This window comes from Pleurodeles waltl, chromosome 1_2 (genome assembly GCF_031143425.1).
Source record: "Pleurodeles waltl isolate 20211129_DDA chromosome 1_2, aPleWal1.hap1.20221129, whole genome shotgun sequence".
NCBI classification, from domain to species: Eukaryota; Metazoa; Chordata; class Amphibia; order Caudata; family Salamandridae; genus Pleurodeles; species Pleurodeles waltl.
Genome location: NC_090437.1, coordinates 1183044318 through 1183065155, shown reverse-complemented (window position 1 = coordinate 1183065155; position 20838 = coordinate 1183044318). Strand labels below are relative to the sequence as shown.

General features: G+C 42.6%; 1 protein-coding gene across 1 annotated transcript; it reads left to right on the top strand.

Moving 5' to 3' along the window:
• Window positions 1-13309: 13309 nt before the first annotated feature.
• HMX1 (H6 family homeobox 1) lies at window positions 13310-20382 on the top strand. The gene is made up of 2 exons (XM_069203453.1): window positions 13310-13979; window positions 17676-20382. The coding sequence occupies exons 1-2, from the start codon at window positions 13700-13702 to the stop codon at window positions 18218-18220; spliced, it is 825 nt and encodes a 274-aa protein (XP_069059554.1). The 5' UTR covers window positions 13310-13699; the 3' UTR covers window positions 18221-20382.
• The last annotated feature ends 456 nt before the right edge of the window (window positions 20383-20838 follow it).

Genomic DNA, 20838 nt, shown 5'->3' with positions numbered 1-20838 from the left:
GCGCTCATGTAACAATTGATTAAGAAACTCTCCATTGTCTGAGTCATCTTCATCTACCCAAGACCTCTGAGTCTCTTTTGGCTTACTGGAGCCCTTGTCTCTCTTACAAGTAGCTTTCTTTCCCTGTGTCTCATCTTCTTGGGTTATTGCCGGAAACATCTTAAGTCCGTCAACTATTCCCCTTCTCCACATCTTGGTCTCATTATCCCATCTAGCCTCAGCTAAAGTCTTTTCTGCTTTTTTCACTCTCCTTTCCAATGTCTGCTGTCTCTGTCGTATGGCCATCAAATCCCAGATTGATAATGCATCATACTGAGCTGGTCTCGGGGGCGGTTTTTGCACACTTAACATCATTTGTAAATTTTCCAAAATTCTCACATTAAATGTTCCATATTCTGGAAACGCTAAACATCCCTCCTTCTCTGTCAGTTTGCACCACTGCTTTAACCAAAGACATGGCGCGACTCCCTTCTCCTCCATTACGATATAAGCTGGAGTACCCTCAGGCGGTGTAGGCTCCCCCACACTTGCTGTAATATATGTATCTCCCCTCAAACCACTCTTCAGAGCCTTGAAAAACTTCATTTTTGCGTCTTTTATTTTGTTTGAAATCTAATCAGGAAGTGACTTCAATTCCCCGAACACTCTTCGCCTACCTTCTCAACCAATTGCCTCTCACGGACAGCTGCCAATCCATGCCCGACCCTTCTCAGCAACTGACCTATTCCAGCGCGGCTCAAATGACGTCACACTCACACACTCTCTGCGGCTGACAAAGTCTTGCGGCATGTCCTCCTCACACAAAACTAATGCAAAATTTGGGGAGCACCTTTAACAACAAAACCCCAAATTTGCTGGTTTACTACAGGAAGGGTAACACATTCGCTTCAGAACTTTACAGAGATTTCACATGAAGCCTCGGCCGCTACTCTCTCCTTCTCAGCTCCCGCACTCACAAGCAGAATTCGACCCACAAATCCTACTCTCGACTTGTCAATGGTTTGTTCTAGTGCACTTTAGAACTTGCCAAATCTCCATCGAAGGTTTCACTCACACAATTTGACTCAAACTTGACTTGTCAACCACGCCCGATTGACCTATTAAACCGCTCAAATTACAACATAAACCAAGTGTCTCCTACACTTCTCAATATACTCCGGAGTCTTAGACCACACCGGGTCCGTGCATCACCCACAACCACATGGATAATTTTGAGCACAAAGCGCCACACTCACATGAAGTTTGCCGACTTCCCTACTCTCATACTGCGGAGTACGCCCACTGCTTACTAAAACAACATTACCTGGCCTAAACCCACACAAATTTCACAAATCACCTGCAATATGCATAAGCTGAGCAAGCGCAAATTCTACACCATGCATACCAAAACGCAGAGAACATACCCAACTCACTTAGGCAAGCTCCGAGATTCCGGGAAAGTCATGGGGAATTTAGAGACACATCATACATCCAATTTGAATTATTTAAGAAAAAAAACACTTTTAAACAATGGTCCCTCGTCCTAGGGCCCCAAAGGGCTAGAACCATCTTCTGCTACCAAAACTGTTAACGCGTCCCTTTCTGATTATTTTATTCACTCTGGGACTCGTTTTAGGCCAATGAATCTTTTGACCCTATTGAAGACACCTTAGGACGAGATAACTGATCAACATGTAACTCAATATGTCAATAACGTCATCAATCAGACTCAAGAACCACCATGACCTTGCAGTCATGAATAACCACACCAGTTTAGTACAATTACATGAAGTTTATTCCCTATTGATTACAATTCTACTAGCAAGTTTATTAGTCTCAAAATCAAGAAACACATTAGCATAGTCATAATATGGCAACTCGAATAAAATTTCAATAAGGCGAGAATCACAAACATTAGAACATAGCACGACGTCAACATAGGTTAACCTAAGCAGAGTATCATTAGTGCGTTATTCAACAAAACATTGAACCAGTCATTTGTATGTTTGCGTCCATTTAGTGAACCCCTTAACTAACCTTGAATTATCATTGGCATGTTGGGCTTCATGCAAAACAATTTGGTAACACGAATTTGGAAAAACATCTAACTATGGTCCCTATCAAAAGAAGCATTTGGTACCTAGAAAGGAATAGCAATCAAACAGTTACAATTTCATCATCATATAGTTACCCTGCGTAATGGGTCGGCATACAGATTCTGTCTTCGTCCTCAGGACATCAGTTGATTCGCCATCAGTCAGGGAAACACAGCAAGATGGTAAAAAGGGACACTTCCTTCATAGGGAGGAAAAGTATATATCGGGCAAGGCAAGGCAAGGCAAGGAGGATTTGAAGAACCAAACAGCAAAGTCTCTATGCAGAGTGACAAAGTGTCTGGGTCATAACAAGTTTGTAATGGCATCTCTCCTAATGGTTCCTTGTGTCAAAGGTTTTTATCCCTTTTCTGTTGTACAGTCCCCTAACTCTTCATTGGTCAGGGTTGGCACCCCATTATCTCCATCCAATAGGTTTGCAATGATTTCATCAAAATTGTCACCCCATAACAGTTCTCATATAGTTTATTGGTTCTTATGATTCACGTCTCCAGGGGGCACAATGTCCGGTATGATTTCATACTCTCGTGGTCCTCTTGCATCTTCAGTCAGTAGGTCCATTGTCTGTGCCGGTTCAGGCGACCTTGTACCTGATACTAGTCTACAGTGTTGCATTTAGCAAAAATGTTTCTCCTAGCAAGTCGAATTTCATGACCACGGATCTACTACGGTTACATTCATCCTTTAGCTTTGGAAAAATACAAGTACATGTCCTTCAGCAAGTCAGCACACTGCATGTTAGAAAAACACATTTAATATGACAAACCGGGCAGCTAGGCCTCAACTCACGCTAACTAAAGCCTAATGATTTATTAGCAAAACCTTAACATATAATTCTTAATATTAGTGTAAAATCATACTTTAAACATTTCATTTTCATTATTATTAGTCAGTTTCATTAGTCATTGTATACATTGGTGGCCACTCCCCATGGGCACATTATTTCAAGCGCACATTTAGCAAAAGTACATTAATACATTTTCTATGTGGCATTATTAGGCATTAGTTCATAAACATTTCATGTTAATATTGAGTATAAATGCTACGCTCTCCCAGAGCGTAGTTACCCCTGAGTGCCCTGGTGCCCAGGAAACTGGGTCTAACACAGCCATACCCAACTCCTCTTGAAGCCCGTATTGATTGAGTACAATCACCATTTTGGGTCAAGCACACTTTGATGGAAGTATCCCAATGAAGGTGCTTGAGAACTTGCTTTAAAGAGGGGTCAAAAACCTGCCTGAACCATCAACTCCCATAGTTTCCTCCTGTCAACCAAGTCAAAGGCACTGGAGAGGTCCATAAAAGTCATGTGTATGGCACCCTTTCTGGATTTTTCCCTGTCATTAAGAATAAATTAAGTGTTTGTTGAACAGTGCCTAGCCCTGGCCGAAACCCATATTGGACCCCTGAAAAAAAGGAATTGGCCTCAGCCCAATCTTCCAATGTGTATACATCAAAAGAGAGGGTAAGTAGTGAGTGATAAGCGCGTCCCACTCCAACTCTGTGATATTTATAATTCACAATATCATACGGTGCAAATGATTGGGGTCAAACCCTCTACATCCCCCAAAAAGACAACATCATGTTGTCAACAATGAAAATAGATATATTTGCACACGTAACAGTAACACAAAAACCATTCAAGTTTCAATGATGTATTCAGATCATATTGCACATCTAATATATACAGAAACAAAAATCAAATTGTTTTGCAGTCCAATCTCCAATCAAATCTTCTTCCAATATAGGTTCCACACAAATCAGTCCAAAATATTTGTATTATCTCCACAGGCCAAAAATAGTATCTACAAGTCCAAATTGAGTTTCCTATATGATTAATTTCGGAGTTATCAATTTAGTCCAGCAACTTCCTCCTTTATCCCTTAGTCAAATTGTGTTGTCTTATGTAATTTGTTCCAAAGTTACCATTCAGTCCAGCAACTTCCTCCTTTGTCCCTTTGTCAACACGTGTTTCATCCGAGGAGTACCCCTGGATTTCGTCAGGACCTCCTATAATAACATTGTGCACATAATGTTATACATTACATATATTGTATATTCCATAAACTATTCGATTAGTTGCATTGTGGCAAAATTACATGCTTGGCAGTGGAAATATATGTATATATCTATTACTTGATTGTAACAGGTTTAGCATTACTACTCCACATTTACAAATCCAACTACCATGTGTGAAAAACTGTGACTAGTTATCCAAAGTGTTCATGCATATCCTTTACATCACAAGACAGACAGAAGTGTACATCTCATGCACAGGTCACCCTATTTTGTAGTGTGTTCATAGAGGATGCTCCCCAAACTTAGCCAAGTTTCTCAAGCTATATTTAAAGTAATCATACCTTCAGAGTAACCTTGATTGTTATCTATACACCATAGTATCCTTTATAGCTTATTTGTTTGTTTCTTATATCCTATTTTAAACACATGTAAAATATTATAACTCTTCAGCAAACATTTCTTTTTAAGTATAATCTAAAAAATATACATTACTGCAATGTATATATATATACCACTCACCCAGTATGCCTACATTTTCTTTATTTTCTTTTTAGTAGCTCCAATCGTTAATTATAATCTTCTTTGTATCCCTATAAAATTATATGAAGAATGCAATATTTGATAAATCCTTGTCCTTAAATCCAAAATCACCCATAATATAACCTAAAAGTTATATTCATAGTCCTAGTATTCTATTCTTACCTGATAAATATATTAACGTAAGCGAGTACGCTATTGTTTTGCCGTCCTGTTCGGCTCCAGTGTTAGAAACCGAGGCTCCGTAACCTCCAGCCATTTATACGTCTTTCCTTAAGATGGAAATGGAGGACGGACTTCAAACATTCCCATCACCGTTTCCGGGATGGTAGAAACTAATGACGGACTTCTTTTCAATATTTCTGTTATCACAATAACATTTCCCCGATGTTGTCAACTGCAGCTATAATGTTCCAATCTACTCCAGCAGTAATATATATGCCGCTTTCACCATTTTTTTGAAAAAACTAATAAGTAAAATGCAGAAATAGTATATTATCAAACTTCCCTATAAATTTAATTGCATGTATCTTACTCCATATAATAAGAGCTAATATATACCTTGTGTCTCATGTATTTCACTATGTTCCACTCTTATACTATAAATACATTATGTCTAGATAAATATATACTACTCTTTTAAAACGGACTAGATTATTATAGAGCAAATGTAGTATAATTAAATTAATGTATTATATTCTAGAGGACAAATCTCATATATATCTACACAATTTTTTGAAATGAAACCTAGACCCTGCTCTCAATTAAACTATCTATCACCTAAAAAATATTCCAACTCATAATCTGTGTTCAAACCACATTCTACTGCTCCCAGTCTCATGATCCATTTCGATTCTCTTCTCCGTAATCTAACTCCCTATTACCCCCCCGTGGGTTTATTTCACAATAATCAAAACCTATGAATTTAAACATTTTATGAACATCCTGTGCTGTACATGTTTTCATATGAGATGCTATGGGATACCGTTCATCCCCTTGTTTAATTGCCCTACAGTGTTCCGATATTCTAACTTTCAAAGGCCGTATCGTACTGCCTATATATATTTTGTCGCAAGCACATATGAGCATATATATAACAAATTTTGTATTGCAATCAATATGTGATCTTATGGGTATTTTTTCTCCTCTAATGCCCTCCAAATCCTTTTTTGGTTGCCATGCCCATTTACATACTGCGCATGATCCACACTTAAAGAAGCCCAAATTTCGCTTCGTAAGCCAATCCTTTGTAGTTTCCTCTGTCAGATAACTCGGACAGAGAATATTATTGAGGGTGTTTCCTCTTCTATAAATCACCTCTGGTCTTTTGCCTATGAATTTCTTTAATGTTTCATCCCGACTCAATAAGAACCAATGCTTATTCATGATTTGTACTAATCTTTGAGAATTTTCCGTATAGTCCAAGATGATTCTAATTTTGTGATCCCTTACATTATCTTTCTTTCGACTTCTACCTAGATCCAGTGTCTGCCTACGGGGTATTTTCCACACCTTCTGTAAAGATTTATGTATGAGTGTCTCAGAATAGCCTCTAGCTATAAATCTTTGTCCCATATCCCTAATTTGTTCACCAAACTCTTCAGTCTTGCTACAATTCCTCCTCGCTCTTATCATCTCTCCCAATGGTATTGCTTCGATCTGATGTCGAGGGTGGGCACTAGTGGCGTGCAGCAAGGTATTGCAAGCAGTTGGTTTACGATATAATCTACTTTCAATTTTATCTCCCTCTATAAATAATTCGACATCGAGAAATTCCAAATGGGTCGCACTGTATTTACATGTAAACTCGATGTTCGCCTCATTTGTGTTCAAATAATTGCAGAACTCTTGTAATGATGATTCATCTCCTGTCCATAACATAAAACAATCATCAATGTACCGTCCCCAGTACAATATATGTGTATGCCAGCTTGCTGCACCCAGGCCCCATAACCATGTTTCTTCTAACCACCCCATAAATAGGTTAGCATACGAGGGGGAAAATTTAGATCCCATTGCTACGCCCCGTTTTTGTTTAAACCATTCTTTCTTGAATAAAAAATTATTATTATTCAGTATGAAGTCTATCAAATTCAGAATCATCTTGGTATGTTCTAAATAATGTGCTGCTCTTCTGTTCAAAAAATGTTCTACTGCCTTCACTCCAAAATCATGCTGTATGGAGGTGTATAGTGCTACTACATCAAGAGTGACCATAAACATACCCGGTTCCCACTGTATGTCCGATAATATACTGAGTATGTGTCTGGTATCTTTAATAAAAGATGGTAAATTACAAACATATGGTTGTAAAAATATGTCCACGAACTCTGAGAGTCTCTCCGTAGGACCCCCCATACCAGAAACAATCTGTCTTCCAGGCGGGAAGAGTGACTGTTTATGTATCTTCGGTAGGGTATATAGACATGGATACTTTGGACGATGTACCCTTAGATATAGAAACTCATCTTCATCCAATAGCTCTTTATCCCTATAATTTTTTAACATGTCATTGATTTCCCTAGTTAAAGTCATAGTAGGATTTTGTACCACCTTCTCATAACAATTTGTATCATTTAGTTGCGTATAAATTTCTTGCTCATATTCCTTGCGGTTCATCACCACTATATTTCCACCTTTATCCGCTCTTTTTATAACTATATCTTTATCTGTTCTAAGAGCTTTTAATGCAATATATTCTCGACTGGTAAGGTTTGGTTTTCTCAAGATCGTTTTCCTCCTCGCCTCTTTATTGAGATCAGTCCATACCATTTTGAAAAAGGTTTCTAAATTCCCATCTATCAGGGATCTAGGTACCCAAGTGGATCTTTGTTTAAGACCACTTGTGATATGTCTATTTGATGCTAGGTCTAAATCTTGTAAAACACTAGCAACAGTAATTGGATATTCCTCATAATCTGTAATTGACATTAATGTCACCGTATCATAAATGTCCTGGATGGATAAACCACCCAATACCGATTCAACTTGTTGGGTTGCATCCTCATCTCTCCTTCTTAAATGAAAATATTTCTTAAGTTTTAGTTTCCTTATAAATTTATACAGGTCTATTTTAGAATTGCAAATATCACCCTTAGATGATGGACAGAAACCAAGACCCTTATATAGCAACGATATCATATCTGAAGATAACTCTTTATTTGACAAATTCACTACATTATTCTCAACCATTGTACATGATTCTATATCTTTTTGTCCCGTGACCTTGTTTTCATTCCTGAGTATATTTCGGTTTTTTCCTCCTCTTTTGCCTCTTCTGGTCTTCCTGCTCGATTCCTTCTTTGATTTAATTCCCAATTCCCCTGTTTTATTCTCTTTAATTCTTGTAAAAAACCTACTCCTTGTGAACTTATTTCCACCTGTGGGTCACTTGATCCTGTATCACTAATATTTGTAGCTGAGCTACTCCTAGATGTAGATGGAGATTCCGTAGAAATATTGTATTCCCCTATGGCTGTCCCACTTTTGATCAAATGATCATATTTCCGCGAGAACGTAAAAACTCTCCCGTTTACATAATCCAATTCATCTCTCCTCAGTTTCCTAGCTTTCCTCTATTTAATCTCGTCTTGAAATTTCATAATCACATCATTCAAGATAGTATAATTCTTATCCGTAGCTTCTTTCAGCCCCATTTCTCTTATGTCCTTTTCTAGTACATCTATCTCTAATTGTAGTTTCCCAACCTTTCTTTCTGCATTCTCTATCAGAATGTCCATCAACTTCATTGAATTCATCTTTAATTCTTCTTCCCATCTTTTCAGTAAATCAATCTCTAGATCATCATATGTAGGAAATAAATGTGAGCGTAAACCCCTTGGTATTCTGTCCAACTTTCTATATTGCTTCAATGTTATTGCATTCCACCATCTAGACATTTCATTTCTTTTTAGTTTTTCCAGCCTAATAAATTTGTCTCTAAGTCCTTCTTTCATCCTCTGATTCCCACTGCCCACAGCTTGTCGTACCGTGGCCCCTTTATCTAAATTCTTAAATAATTCTTCTGCTTCTTTTAATCTCTCCTCCATTTTGAAATTAGAGATACCCAAAAATTATTTATTCTATTTCTAGAGTAAGGAGCAGCCCACTCCACAGGTATACATCAAAAGAGAGGGTAAGTAGTGAGTGATAAGCGCGTCCCACTCCAACTCTGTGATATTTATAATTCACAATATCATACGGTGCAAATGATTGGGGTCAAACCCTCTACATCCCCCAAAAAGACAACATCATGTTGTCAACAATGAAAATAGATATATTTGCACACGTAACAGTAACACAAAAACCATTCAAGTTTCAATGATGTATTCAGATCATATTGCACATCTAATATATACAGAAACAAAAATCAAATTGTTTTGCAGTCCAATCTCCAATCAAATCTTCTTCCAATATAGGTTCCACACAAATCAGTCCAAAATATTTGTATTATCTCCACATTTCTCTGCATTTTACTTATTAGTGTTTCCAAAAAAATGGTGAAAGCGGCATATATATTACTGCTGGAGTAGATTGGAACATTATAGCTGCAGTTGACAACATCGGGGAAATGTTATTGTGATAACAGAAATATTGAAAAGAAGTCCGTCATTAGTTTCATCCATCCCAGAAACGGTGATGGGAATGTTTGAAGTCCGTCCTCCATTTCCATCTTAAGGAAAGACGTATAAATGGCTGGAGGTTACGGAGCCTCGGTTTCTAACACTGGAGCCGAACAGGACGGCAAAACAATAGCGTACTCGCTTACGTTAATATATTTATCAGGTAAGAATAGAATACTAGGACTATGAATATAACTTTTAGGTTATATTATGGGTGATTTTGGATTTAAGGACAAGGATTTATCAAATATTGCATTCTTCATATAATTTTATAGGGATACAAAGAAGATTATAATTAACGATTGGAGCTACTAAAAAGAAAATAAAGAAAATGTAGGCATACTGGGTGAGTGGTATATATATATACATTGCAGTAATGTATATTTTTTAGATTATACTTAAAAAGAAATGTTTGCTGAAGAGTTATAATATTTTACATGTGTTTAAAATAGGATATAAGAAACAAACAAATAAGCTATAAAGGATACTATGGTGTATAGATAACAATCAAGGTTACTCTGAAGGTATGATTACTTTAAATATAGCTTGAGAAACTTGGCTAAGTTTGGGGAGCATCCTCTATGAACACACTACAAAATAGGGTGACCTGTGCATGAGATGTACACTTCTGTCTGTCGTGTGATGTAAAGGATATGCATGAACACTTTGGATAACTAGTCACAGTTTTTCACACATGGTAGTTGGATTTGTAAATGTGGAGTAGTAATGCTAAACCTGTTACAATCAAGTAATAGATATATACATATATTTCCACTGCCAAGCATGTAATTTTGCCACAATGCAACTAATCGAATAGTTTATGGAATATACAATATATGTAATGTATAACATTATGTGCACAATGTTATTATAGGAGGTCCTGACGAAATCCAGGGGTACTCCCCGGATGAAACACGTGTTGACAAAGGGACAAAGGAGGAAGTTGCTGGACTGAATGGTAACTTTGGAACAAATTACATAAGACAACACAATTTGACTAAGGGATAAAGGAGGAAGTTGCTGGACTAAATTGATAACTCCGAAATTAATCATATAGGAAACTCAATTTGGACTTGTAGATACTATTTTTGGACTGTGGAGATAATACAAATATTTTGGACTGATTTGTGTGGAACCTATATTGGAAGAAGATTTGATTGGAGATTGGACTGCAAAACAATTTGATTTTTGTTTCTGTATATATTAGATGTGCAATATGATCTGAATACATCATTGAAACTTGAATGGTTTTTGTGTTACTGTTACGTGTGCAATCTTCCAATGTGCTCAAACTTACTCATCTTAAACTTTTGACGGAATAACTGATAACGAAATAGAACAGTAACAGGCTGGGAGGTTCCTATCTTTTTTCATGAAGGTTGGTACTATAATTTACTCCCTCCAGGAGTCAATGGAACCCCTCACCCCATAGCAGCTCCAAGTACATTAGTTAGTAAGGGACCCCAAAAGGGGGAACTGTGCCTAAAATAAGGCTAATGGGGACCCCCCATTGGGGCCTGGCACTCCCCCAGCCGGAGAACTCAGGATGACTTTGGAAACATCTGCCACTTCGATAGAATCACTAAACTGAAATTCGGCGGATGTGGAGTACACTGGACAGTCTAAGGAAGGCGACTGCTCTAATACCAGACTTCCTAGGTCAAAAACATGGGAGAAGTGAAAGACTCAATCATTTGCTGGAATATGGCATTCTATGTCTAAAGCTGGGCGTTCTGAGAAGGAGGGGAGATTTACAATCTTTCTGAAAGCTCTGCTATCTATTAAATGGCCCGGTGCTTCTAGATCTTCCCAGGCTTTTATTTTTACTTCAATCTTTCTAACCTCTATGACATGCTAGCATTCCTTTCTAGCTATCCTAATCGCACCTAAATTATGGGGCAGCATGTTGGTGGCTTTCTTAAGGGCTTTAAAGGCTAAATTATAATTAGAAGTAAACCATGAGTGAGCTGAATGTTCCCACTGATGTTTTCTCCTTATTAACATACATAAAATAATTCTGCAGAAAGCTGTCTCGAATTTTGAATGTGGCAGTTTAGATGCAAAGACAGCACGTTATGTCTTCGTAGGTATGAGTGATCAGATCTTGAAAAACTATTTTTAGTTCTATACGTTCCCACCTCATACGACCCTCCTTCTTGGTGGAGAACTGTTTCCTACTCATGGGGCTTGTTTGCAAAGAAAAAGAAAAACTAACAGTAATCGGATTATGGTCACTAAATGGTGAAGGACACACTTCATAACGCAGTGGTTTAAAAGCCAGATCTGCCGAAAGTAAAATAAAGTCTATAAAGCTGCCTTTGCCTCTTCCAACAAACGTTGGAGAGTTAGTAGGGCCCATGCCTTGCATATCTGATGAAAAGTGTAGATTGTGAGCTAAAACTATCCGGTTCACAGCTTCTCCATGTGCTGAGTGCATAAAATGACTATCATCATCTTGCCCAAAGTTTTGTTCAACAAAGGTTAACCTAAATATTCAATTTGCAACGAGTGCCCATTGTTAGCTGCAATTTGAAGAAAACAGGTTTTTTTTCAAAATACATACTCTAAATTAAATATGTAATATATAAAATACATAACAGGTAACACGTTGAATATGGTCCTATATTGCTATCGTGGGGTTCTAGTGACATTGTTTCAGATGTTAAGTGTATGTAAAGAGATTACGGGTCATATGTAAAGAGAGTCCAGGCTCATCACCAGCACTGTTGAGGTTAAATGCTGGTGAAAGGGTCAATAGATGATGCCTGAGGTAGATTGGTCATCACTAGCATGTAAGGGCATGATGGTGCATCCCGGGGTACAGAGCCTAAGCCCAACGTGCGTCAAGTCACTGACCCAATACTTATACATATCAGTACTGTAAAGGAAGGTGTTTCCTCAAACTCGTCTCTTGCGCGGGTTAATTCAGACATAATAAGAACTGCTTGTGACCATTGCACGTCTAAGCCTATGCCTGGCTCCTTTGTTGACTCCAGTCATTTCTGTCTCGTTTTCTGTACACATGGTGTAAACATCCCTTATATGCCAATAGCACCGACATACCGTCCCAGAGTAAACTTGTGCTCTTCAAATACTCCTGAAATGTGTTTTCTTTGTGTGTAAGTCAGTGGTGAAAGGACACTTGAGCCCCCCTCCGCCCCCAACCCCCTTTCAAAGTACCTGGAAGTGGGTGTCTCTCCTCCTGGACTCAGTCAGGGGCCTGTCGCACGTGCACAATGTTCTGTGCTGCTGAGCCCCCCCCCCCCCCCCCCCTTGATTCCCCCTGCACTGCAGGTGCTGCCGGGGCCTTTATTACTCCACTGGTGTGTATGTGCATGCATCGGCTGAATTTGAAATTGGGGCCAGGGTGCATCCCTGCTCTCCTCACTCCACAAGGAATGGACAGGGAGTAGGTGGAGGGAAGTTGGCCAGGGCAAGGTGAAAGGGAAAAAGGGCTAGGGGCTCAACCTTATCCTGTCCCAGACGCACAGGTTAGGAAACAATTTCTGTTGCCCTGCAACGAGCGTGGCGTCCTCCAAATCAAGGCGAATTGAGAACTGTTAAAAATACTTTTGTCTATTAGTCGGTTGGATGTGTGAGGAATGCGAGGACCAGGAATTTGGTTCGTATACATTGCGCTCTTGACATATTCAAGTGCATCTTCAGCAATATTCCAACTCTTTTGGCCCATTTAGACGGAGCCCTGTCTCGCCGTATTAATACAATATCCATGGTGGCGCAATGAAGCCACGTGGTCCGAAGGGAGAGCGATCACTACGTACTGCCACGGCATGTCGCTTGCCTGTAGAAAGTAGACTTCACTACTTCTCCAACGCTGTCATTGAACCTTTCTACCAGTCAAGGGGGCGTAGACTAGAACCTGGCAAGGCCACGCCTACCTTAGACCCACCAATGAGAGAAATCTGTTGGTTTCGTTGAATCCCGCCCATCCCGTCCCCTCCCTGCCGAGGCCCTGTTCCCTCCCCCTCCTCCCGGAGCCCAGTTTGCTTCACTAATTGACCTAAATAGACTCTGTGAGTGACAGGCCTCCTAGGGCCCCGGGGGATGCACACGCTAGCAGCGGAGGAGCAGCGAGCCCATTGCCTGCCCCCTCCCCTTTGGTGTCTTTCTCCTCACTCTCTAGTAAAGCCCATTTGTCGTTCAGCTCGTCCAATCGCACTCCGCACTCCCCGATCGCAAAACGCTTAACTCGCCTGACATTTTGATTTCCGTATTGTGGTTTTTATTGGGCCTCCGCCTTGATTTCAGAGCGAGTACCCGGAGGAGGGCGAACTGGACATGATAGTGTAACGGAGGCGATGCGAGGCGCTGACCAGGACTACCTGTGACCCCGGGGCCTGGGAATCTCTCTGGCTGGAACTGGAGCAGCGCATCCCTGCACCTCGTACCGCGGGACCTACGCCAGCTATGCCGGATGAGGCGGCAGAGAGTCCGCGGCTCCGCCCGGCCAAGGTGTCCTCTTTCTTCATCGAGAACCTGCTGGGCTCCTCCGGGAAGGAGCGGTGCGCGGAGAGCCCTGTGCACAAGGGAGAGCGCGCAAGACCCACTGGACATATGAGCACCTTAGGCTACTTCCCGCAGGTGCCATCCGGCCCCTTCGGCTTCCCCTTCAGAGACAGCACCTTGGAGTGGTACAGGAGAGCCCAGGCCAGCTACTCCGGCGGGGGAGTGTGCACCAGCCCCGACAGTAAGTATTACACTCTGGCAAGTACTGGGGCGCGACCTCGGGCAGTTTCCTGTGCGTGTACAGAAAAACATCCCTGTAAAATATGTACATTAGCAATTGTGTATGTGACGAGTGGAACGTGTGGTACCCAGTTATCAATCTGTTTTCACGCATGTCTGATAAATTAGAGCAAAATAATTAATTTACACTGAAACGTGGAAGTAGTCGGATATTGCACTGCACGAATGTATGATGAAGGAGGTTTGCGGGGTTTCTTTTGTGTTGGATCTGTTTTGTTCAGCTCAGACCCACGTACGCCTTGATGCATGCTGCCAGCTCATCAAGCAAGCACATAGAACATCAGAAGAAGTGTGGAAAGAAGACTGACCCTGTGTCGTCATTAAGACTGAATTTTTAGCCATAGCAGCATTGTTAGAACATAGCGCCTGCTTCATCGGTTTTGTAAATAACAGGTGTTGGTGGGATTTCAGCTAACGGTGCTCAGAGTGTCGAACGCAGGTGCAAACACTGAGCTTGCCTTGCCCGGATCTGAACACACAGTCGATACGTTCTCAGATTTTGCCTATAGCGGTCACGGAAGCTGAGCTAAGGCAATATTACGATGTATAGCCAAAACCAAATGTCCACCTATTTAGGCGGCACGAGGACGCCCATTACAGCAGAACAGCACACACCCCTCCTGTCAAACAAATGTGGTTGTAATACAGTTTAGGATGACTCCACTTTTTCTTGGAACAAGGAAACTGATAATAGAAAACTGAAATGTATTTGTGCGTGAGTGTGTTTTTCTTTTCTAGGTGTATTACTTAAAGGCGCCGGGCCCTTCCTTGCCTCTTTAGCGTCCACCCCGTGTTCAGAGTGGCGTCTGCCTGCTCGGGGTGTCCGCTTGCCCTTCCCGGCGTCGTACACACGGGGTCGCTGTACTCGCAGACACAAGGCGGCTTTACGTTTCAAGAATCTAACCCGGAGTCGCCTGCACACGGTTCCGATTGAGGGGCCGTCGATGTGTCTGTGGCACCCTTAAGAGAGGAGGCGCCCCTCCAGTGCCCCCACACTCCTGGCAGTGACCCTGCTGGCACGGTGTTTGTGTGCACAGCGCCTGCTACACGCGGGGTTTGTGTACAGTGTGAGGGGCCCTTGGTGTGCCTGGAGCACCCTTAAGAGAGGAGGCGCCCCTCCAGTGCCCCCACACTCCTGGCACTGACCCTGCTGGCACGGTGTGTATGTGCACAGCGCCTGCCACACGCGGGGTTTGTGTACAGTGTGAGGGGCCCTTGGTGTGCCTGGACTGGAGCACCCTTAAGAGGCGCCCCTCCAGTGCCCCCACACTCCTGGCAGTGACCCTGCTGCCATGATGTTTGCGTGCACAGCGCCTGCCACACGCGGGGTTTGTGTACAGTGTGAGGGGCCCTTGTTATGCCTGGACTGGAGCACCCTTAAGAGGCGAGGCGGCCCCTCCAGTGCCCCCACACTCCTGGCAGTGACCCGTCTGGCACGATGTTTGTGTGCACTGCGCCTGCCACACGCGGGGTTTGTGTACAGTGTGAGGGGCCCTTGGTGTGCCTGGAGCACCCTTAAGAGACGAGGAGCCCCTCCAGTGCCCCCACTCTCCTGGCAGTGACCCTGCTGGCTCCATGTTTGTGTGAACCGCGTCTGCCACTCGCTGTGTTTGTGTACAGGGCACTGAGCTGACACTTTCCCCTCAGCCTTGTCTTGGGTGTCGGATAAATCAATAGTCACTGCACACAAACAGTTCGAACCGAAGGCTACCAGAGGCCGGAAGCGTGAATAATGGATGTTTAGTGGGTCTTTGTGTCAGTTTGCTCGTCTCTTGTATTCGGCTAACGGGCCGCACATAGTTCGCAGACGGGATCTGGTATGTATTTTCATATTTCATACACCCTTATGAAAAATGTGTGACTCTGGGCGCTATTATTTCGGATTTAAGTTTCTATAGGAAGCTCTCCTTCTGAAGTGCCACAGCGGCATCATAAAACAAACCCTCTTTGTTAATATCTAAGGGAGTTGGGCAATACGTATAAGTAACCTATGAAGAAAAGCCGCTGAAAATGAATGAAAATAATGCAACCACTCGGGGTCCAGCAGTTGGATCGCATTTGGGAAGCGGATCCAATAAATGGGGCTAGTTCCCCACCTTGGTTCTGTTCCTTCACTCGGGGCTGAAAATAACGTGCCTCATAACCCTAGCGCTTGCTGAAATATTACCCCTAGAAACTCGGCCACAGCGCCTGCCTTTAGGCGCAATGTTGCTCGTTGGCAGCTCGCCTGATTTTTTCCGAATGGACCTTAAAACACACACTTACTAAATGCTCCGTGACACATCCAGGTTGTAGAATCGGATAAGAGAACTTTCGGTTACAATCTTCTGTGTGGATCTAACGGCGCTGCTCCTGGCGCCCTTGTCCGTTTCCCTGAAATTCACTACACTGATATTTTGAAGAAAAAAAAAAAGAAAAAAAAAATATATATATATATATATATATGTGTGTGTGTACCAGCAGATAACACGGCATTTGGGGCTCGTAAAGAAAAAATTGGGGAAATTGTGTGTTGCATTTTCTTGGCCCGTTTATTAGCTCGAGCGTGCATGGCAATAATTGTAAATTTGTAGAGGTGTATACGTGTTAGCTCTTAACACAATGGCGAGGTAGATATTGCATTTTCATAAATAGCGTTATAATTACAAACGCGCGGTCGTGCCCGCTCCTTGAAGAGGATAGTTGATTTTGATATAGGCTATTTTCAAATTGTGTACCAGTGCCTCCAGTTGCTTACAGGTTGCAGAAAGGGCACAAGGGTGTTGTAATGAGCTATATATACAATTACGCTATTGTAATTCTAATGAAAGAGAGGAACCAGCGATTTTCTGACTGAGAATGCGCGCATAGCAAGACAACGGTGAATACGTCTGGGTATCCTACGCGTGCGATAGGAGATAACACGAACACCTTAGCACAGTGGGCGCGCGACGTATGATACAAATAGGCTTGGGGCACGTGGCCAGGTGTGGGAATAGCGGCCTACTGCCTCTTTACCTGCCGATCTCCCGCCTGTCCTCAGTTACCCGTCTAAATATGTATTCGACAACTTACTTACCCATGCAACGGCCAATCCATTCCCTCTCCTGGCAAATTACAGGTGCGGGGAAAGCTAGATATCTTTTGCTATTGCGGTGCTGCTGATGCAGTGGATTCACGTTGTGTTTTAGGCCTCATCTGAACGTATTTCTTCTGTTTAGACATTTGATTAAGCGTGGGGTGAGAAGTATCTGCTAAAGGTTAGAAACTATATACACTGTACATAACCTTAATTGTATACGTTCGTGGTTTATATGTCTGTGTGAATAATACACCAGCTTCGCAAAGTGCGTATACATAAAGTTTATAATAATGAGAAATAAAATGTAATGCTGAAACGGTAATTTCCAAAGTATACCGCCCTTCCTGTCTCACTCCTATTAACCCTTGTTCAATATATTAAATTGAAGTGTTCGGGGTGTATTTTCTTGTTTCAATGTGCGCGGCCACATCTGCGCTGTGAGGCACGTTTGCGCGGACTTTAAGCGCAGCGATGATATTCATGTCGGGCCTCTATAGTTAGGGGATAGAGTCTTGCTAGAAGACACACATCGCAGCTCGCGGAGTTGTAACCCTCTCCCTCTCTCTTCTTTTGCAGCCAGTGACAGGGACTCCCCGGAGCTCGCGGAGTTCGCCGAGGGCCCGGACCGGCCGTACCGCCCGGGAGCGCAGGAGCTGCCTGCTGAGCGGGCGGAGGAGTGCGGCATAGCCGACGAGGAGAAGGCGGAGCCCGGCTCCCCGGAGCAGCGCACTTCGCGGAAGAAGAAGACGCGCACCGTCTTCAGCCGCTCGCAGGTCTTCCAGCTGGAGTCCACCTTCGACATGAAGCGGTACCTGAGCAGCTCCGAGCGGGCCGCCCTGGCCTCCTCCCTCCACCTCACCGAGACCCAGGTCAAGATCTGGTTCCAGAACCGCAGGAACAAGTGGAAGAGGCAGCTGGCCGCCGACCTGGAGGCCGCCAACCTGTCGCACTCGGCGCAGAGGTTGGTGAGGGTGCCCATCCTTTACCATGAGGGCTCCCCGGCCGGCGCCGTGGGCTTCAGCCCGCCCCTCATGAGCTACTCGAGCACCGTGAACTACCCTCTGGCCCCCTTTCCCGCCGCCATCCCCTTCCTCAGGTCGCAGATGACTGGCCTTGTCTGAGCAGCTTCCCAGGGCCTTTGTCCCGCGTTTGCATCATTGTAGCTCGGGTTCTACGCCCTAAAATCTTGTATCGGAAGAAAGACGTGCAATAAACCTGGGCCTTGGGGAGGTTGGAGCCTCTGGCATTAAAAGGAGGAAGCGACTCTGCTGTGGGGTGTATACATTCTTCCCAACGAGCCTTCTAGTGGCAGCATCGGACGAGATAAAGTCTGTCAGAAGTTCTGTGCGGGGGAATATAGACCCTGTCACACATCCCCGCATTATTATACGTTTTAAAAACGCTTAACTTCGAAGTGTTAAGAGGCATGACAAGAATTTAAAGGAATTCCACGAAAATGTGCATTTCAAATCTCAGCAAACGGCCGCTTTCTCACGAAAGGGTGAACATTACTGCACCGATGGTGATCTCCACTCCTCAAGGAATAGTGAACTCTGTAACTTGACGAAATATGTTTTTATGTTTTTATTTTTATAACTTAGCGCACTTGGCTTCTTTACCCAGGATTGTCTGAACCACACTTCTTAGGTGAACTTCACGGGCCAAGAAATCGTGAACATCACCACTGCATCAATGGTGAACCCTTCTGGTGGAAGAAGTGAAACTGAAATCTCGAGACATGGCGCACTCCTATAATCACCGACAGGAGCACTTGACTTCGTTACTTAAGAATGTGTGAGCTACGCTGCTCAGGCGACGTTCGCTGGCTAGGGAGTTGTGAACAGCACCACTGGTGAACTCAATAGGTCTGGGTTTAGTACATTTCCAAATTCACTAAATTGTGCATTTGAATTCTCAGGTGAAATTCACTAACCGATGACTGCTAAGCTCACCACAGGAGCAATAGTGAATTTAACTACGCAGAAGATGGCGAAGATGGCGCATACTCGAGCAATGGTCTCAGTTACTGAAACAAATGTCTGTCACAGTCCAATAAACTACTCAGTACATAGGTGATGTTTTTGTTCATGGCGAGCTTCTCTCGTGATTAAATAGGAAATCAACCACGGAAGAAATAACGCATGGGTTTCACTACTCAGAAATTGTAAAGATCACTACTGGAGAAAAGGTAGAGTCAACTATTTATGGTGATGTTCACTATGCAAGAACCCTGATCGTCATTGGACGAGAAATGGTGACCTTCAGTAGCGACGAACTAGAGCACTAAGCAACAAAAGAAGTGTTGGGATTTTCGAATAAAAATATGAACTTCACTGCTGAAGAAATGTTGAACATCACCACTCAAAAGATTTGATGAACAAAAAATGTGTTAATCAGTCCCCGCTGTCTGAAACGGGACCAGGGCAGTGGCGTAACAAAGGTCCCCGCAGCCCCCGCGGTGAGGGGGGCCCGAGCTCCGGAGGGCCCCCTCAGCACAGTACACTGTACACGGGCGGCGGGCCCCTGACTGGCTCCAGGGGCTGAGGGGGCATCCCCCTGGTACTTAGCCGGGGTCCCCTATAATTTCGTTACGCCAGGGCCCAGGGGGCGTGATCACACCAAAGGACGCTGTACGCATTATTTGCAGAGACTACGTCACACAAATGTTTGCTCCCGGCAGGTGATCCTAAATCCCACATTTTACGAAGACAATCAGGCGGCTTATTGCTGCCCCGTACGGATCAACAACCCATTGACCTCACTCTGATCGAGACACCAGATTTTTTAAAAAAAATCTTATCTTTGAGTCTTTATTTAAAAAGAAGATACACATTTGGCCTTCATTCTCGGCAGTGACTCGTTAAATGTAAATAACTTTATTTTTCATATTTTACTACAATAAATTTTAAGCATGAATTAAAATAAATTGATTACAAAATGTGCTGGCCACGTGTAGACGTATTTTTTTTCAAAAACTGCACCACTGTGGACTAAAGCTATCTTTTTTTTCGTTTATTTCCGCTTCGCAGAGTGGCCGCGTTTGAGTGAATTAGTTGACACTTCAAACTCAAGTGCTGACTGATTATTTGGTAAATCTGGATGGGAAGAGCATTCCACGCATCACGTGCTGCACGATGCTGGTGAAGGAAGGGTTCGCGGCCTGGGCGCTGACCCAGTAACTTCAAGATCGGGGTTCCAATCCCGACTTCCGACCTGGGTCGGAAATTTCGCGTTCTTTAGATAAACTTAATTACATTTGTAAATACTTGTCAGTAAAAGTCAGCAGCGTACGTGCTGTTTATGCCTGTTCAAACTGCACTCTCTCCCAACCACGTTATTACACATCGGTTTCTTTAATAAGGCCCCAGCTGAACCTTAAATACCATACAGTGTGAAGTGCTCCCGCTGAGACCTTACATATTTGTAAAGCGCCCCAAGGTTTCTTGGAGCTTTATTAGGGAAGAAAGAAAAAAAAGAATGTGCATAAAGAGAAAGACAGAGAAAAAATATAGACAAGAATAATGAATAAATAGAATAAAATAAATACAGGAAAAATAGAAAAGAAGAAATTAATAGACTAAAGGAAACAAGAAAGAAGAAAATGTAAAAGTATCAGAGACAGAATTTAAGAAAGAATTCAGGAAAAGAGTAACAAATAATTGAACATAAAGACAAAACGTAAAATATAGAAATATACACAAAGAGAACAAAAACTAAACAGGAAGAAAGACAAAGACAA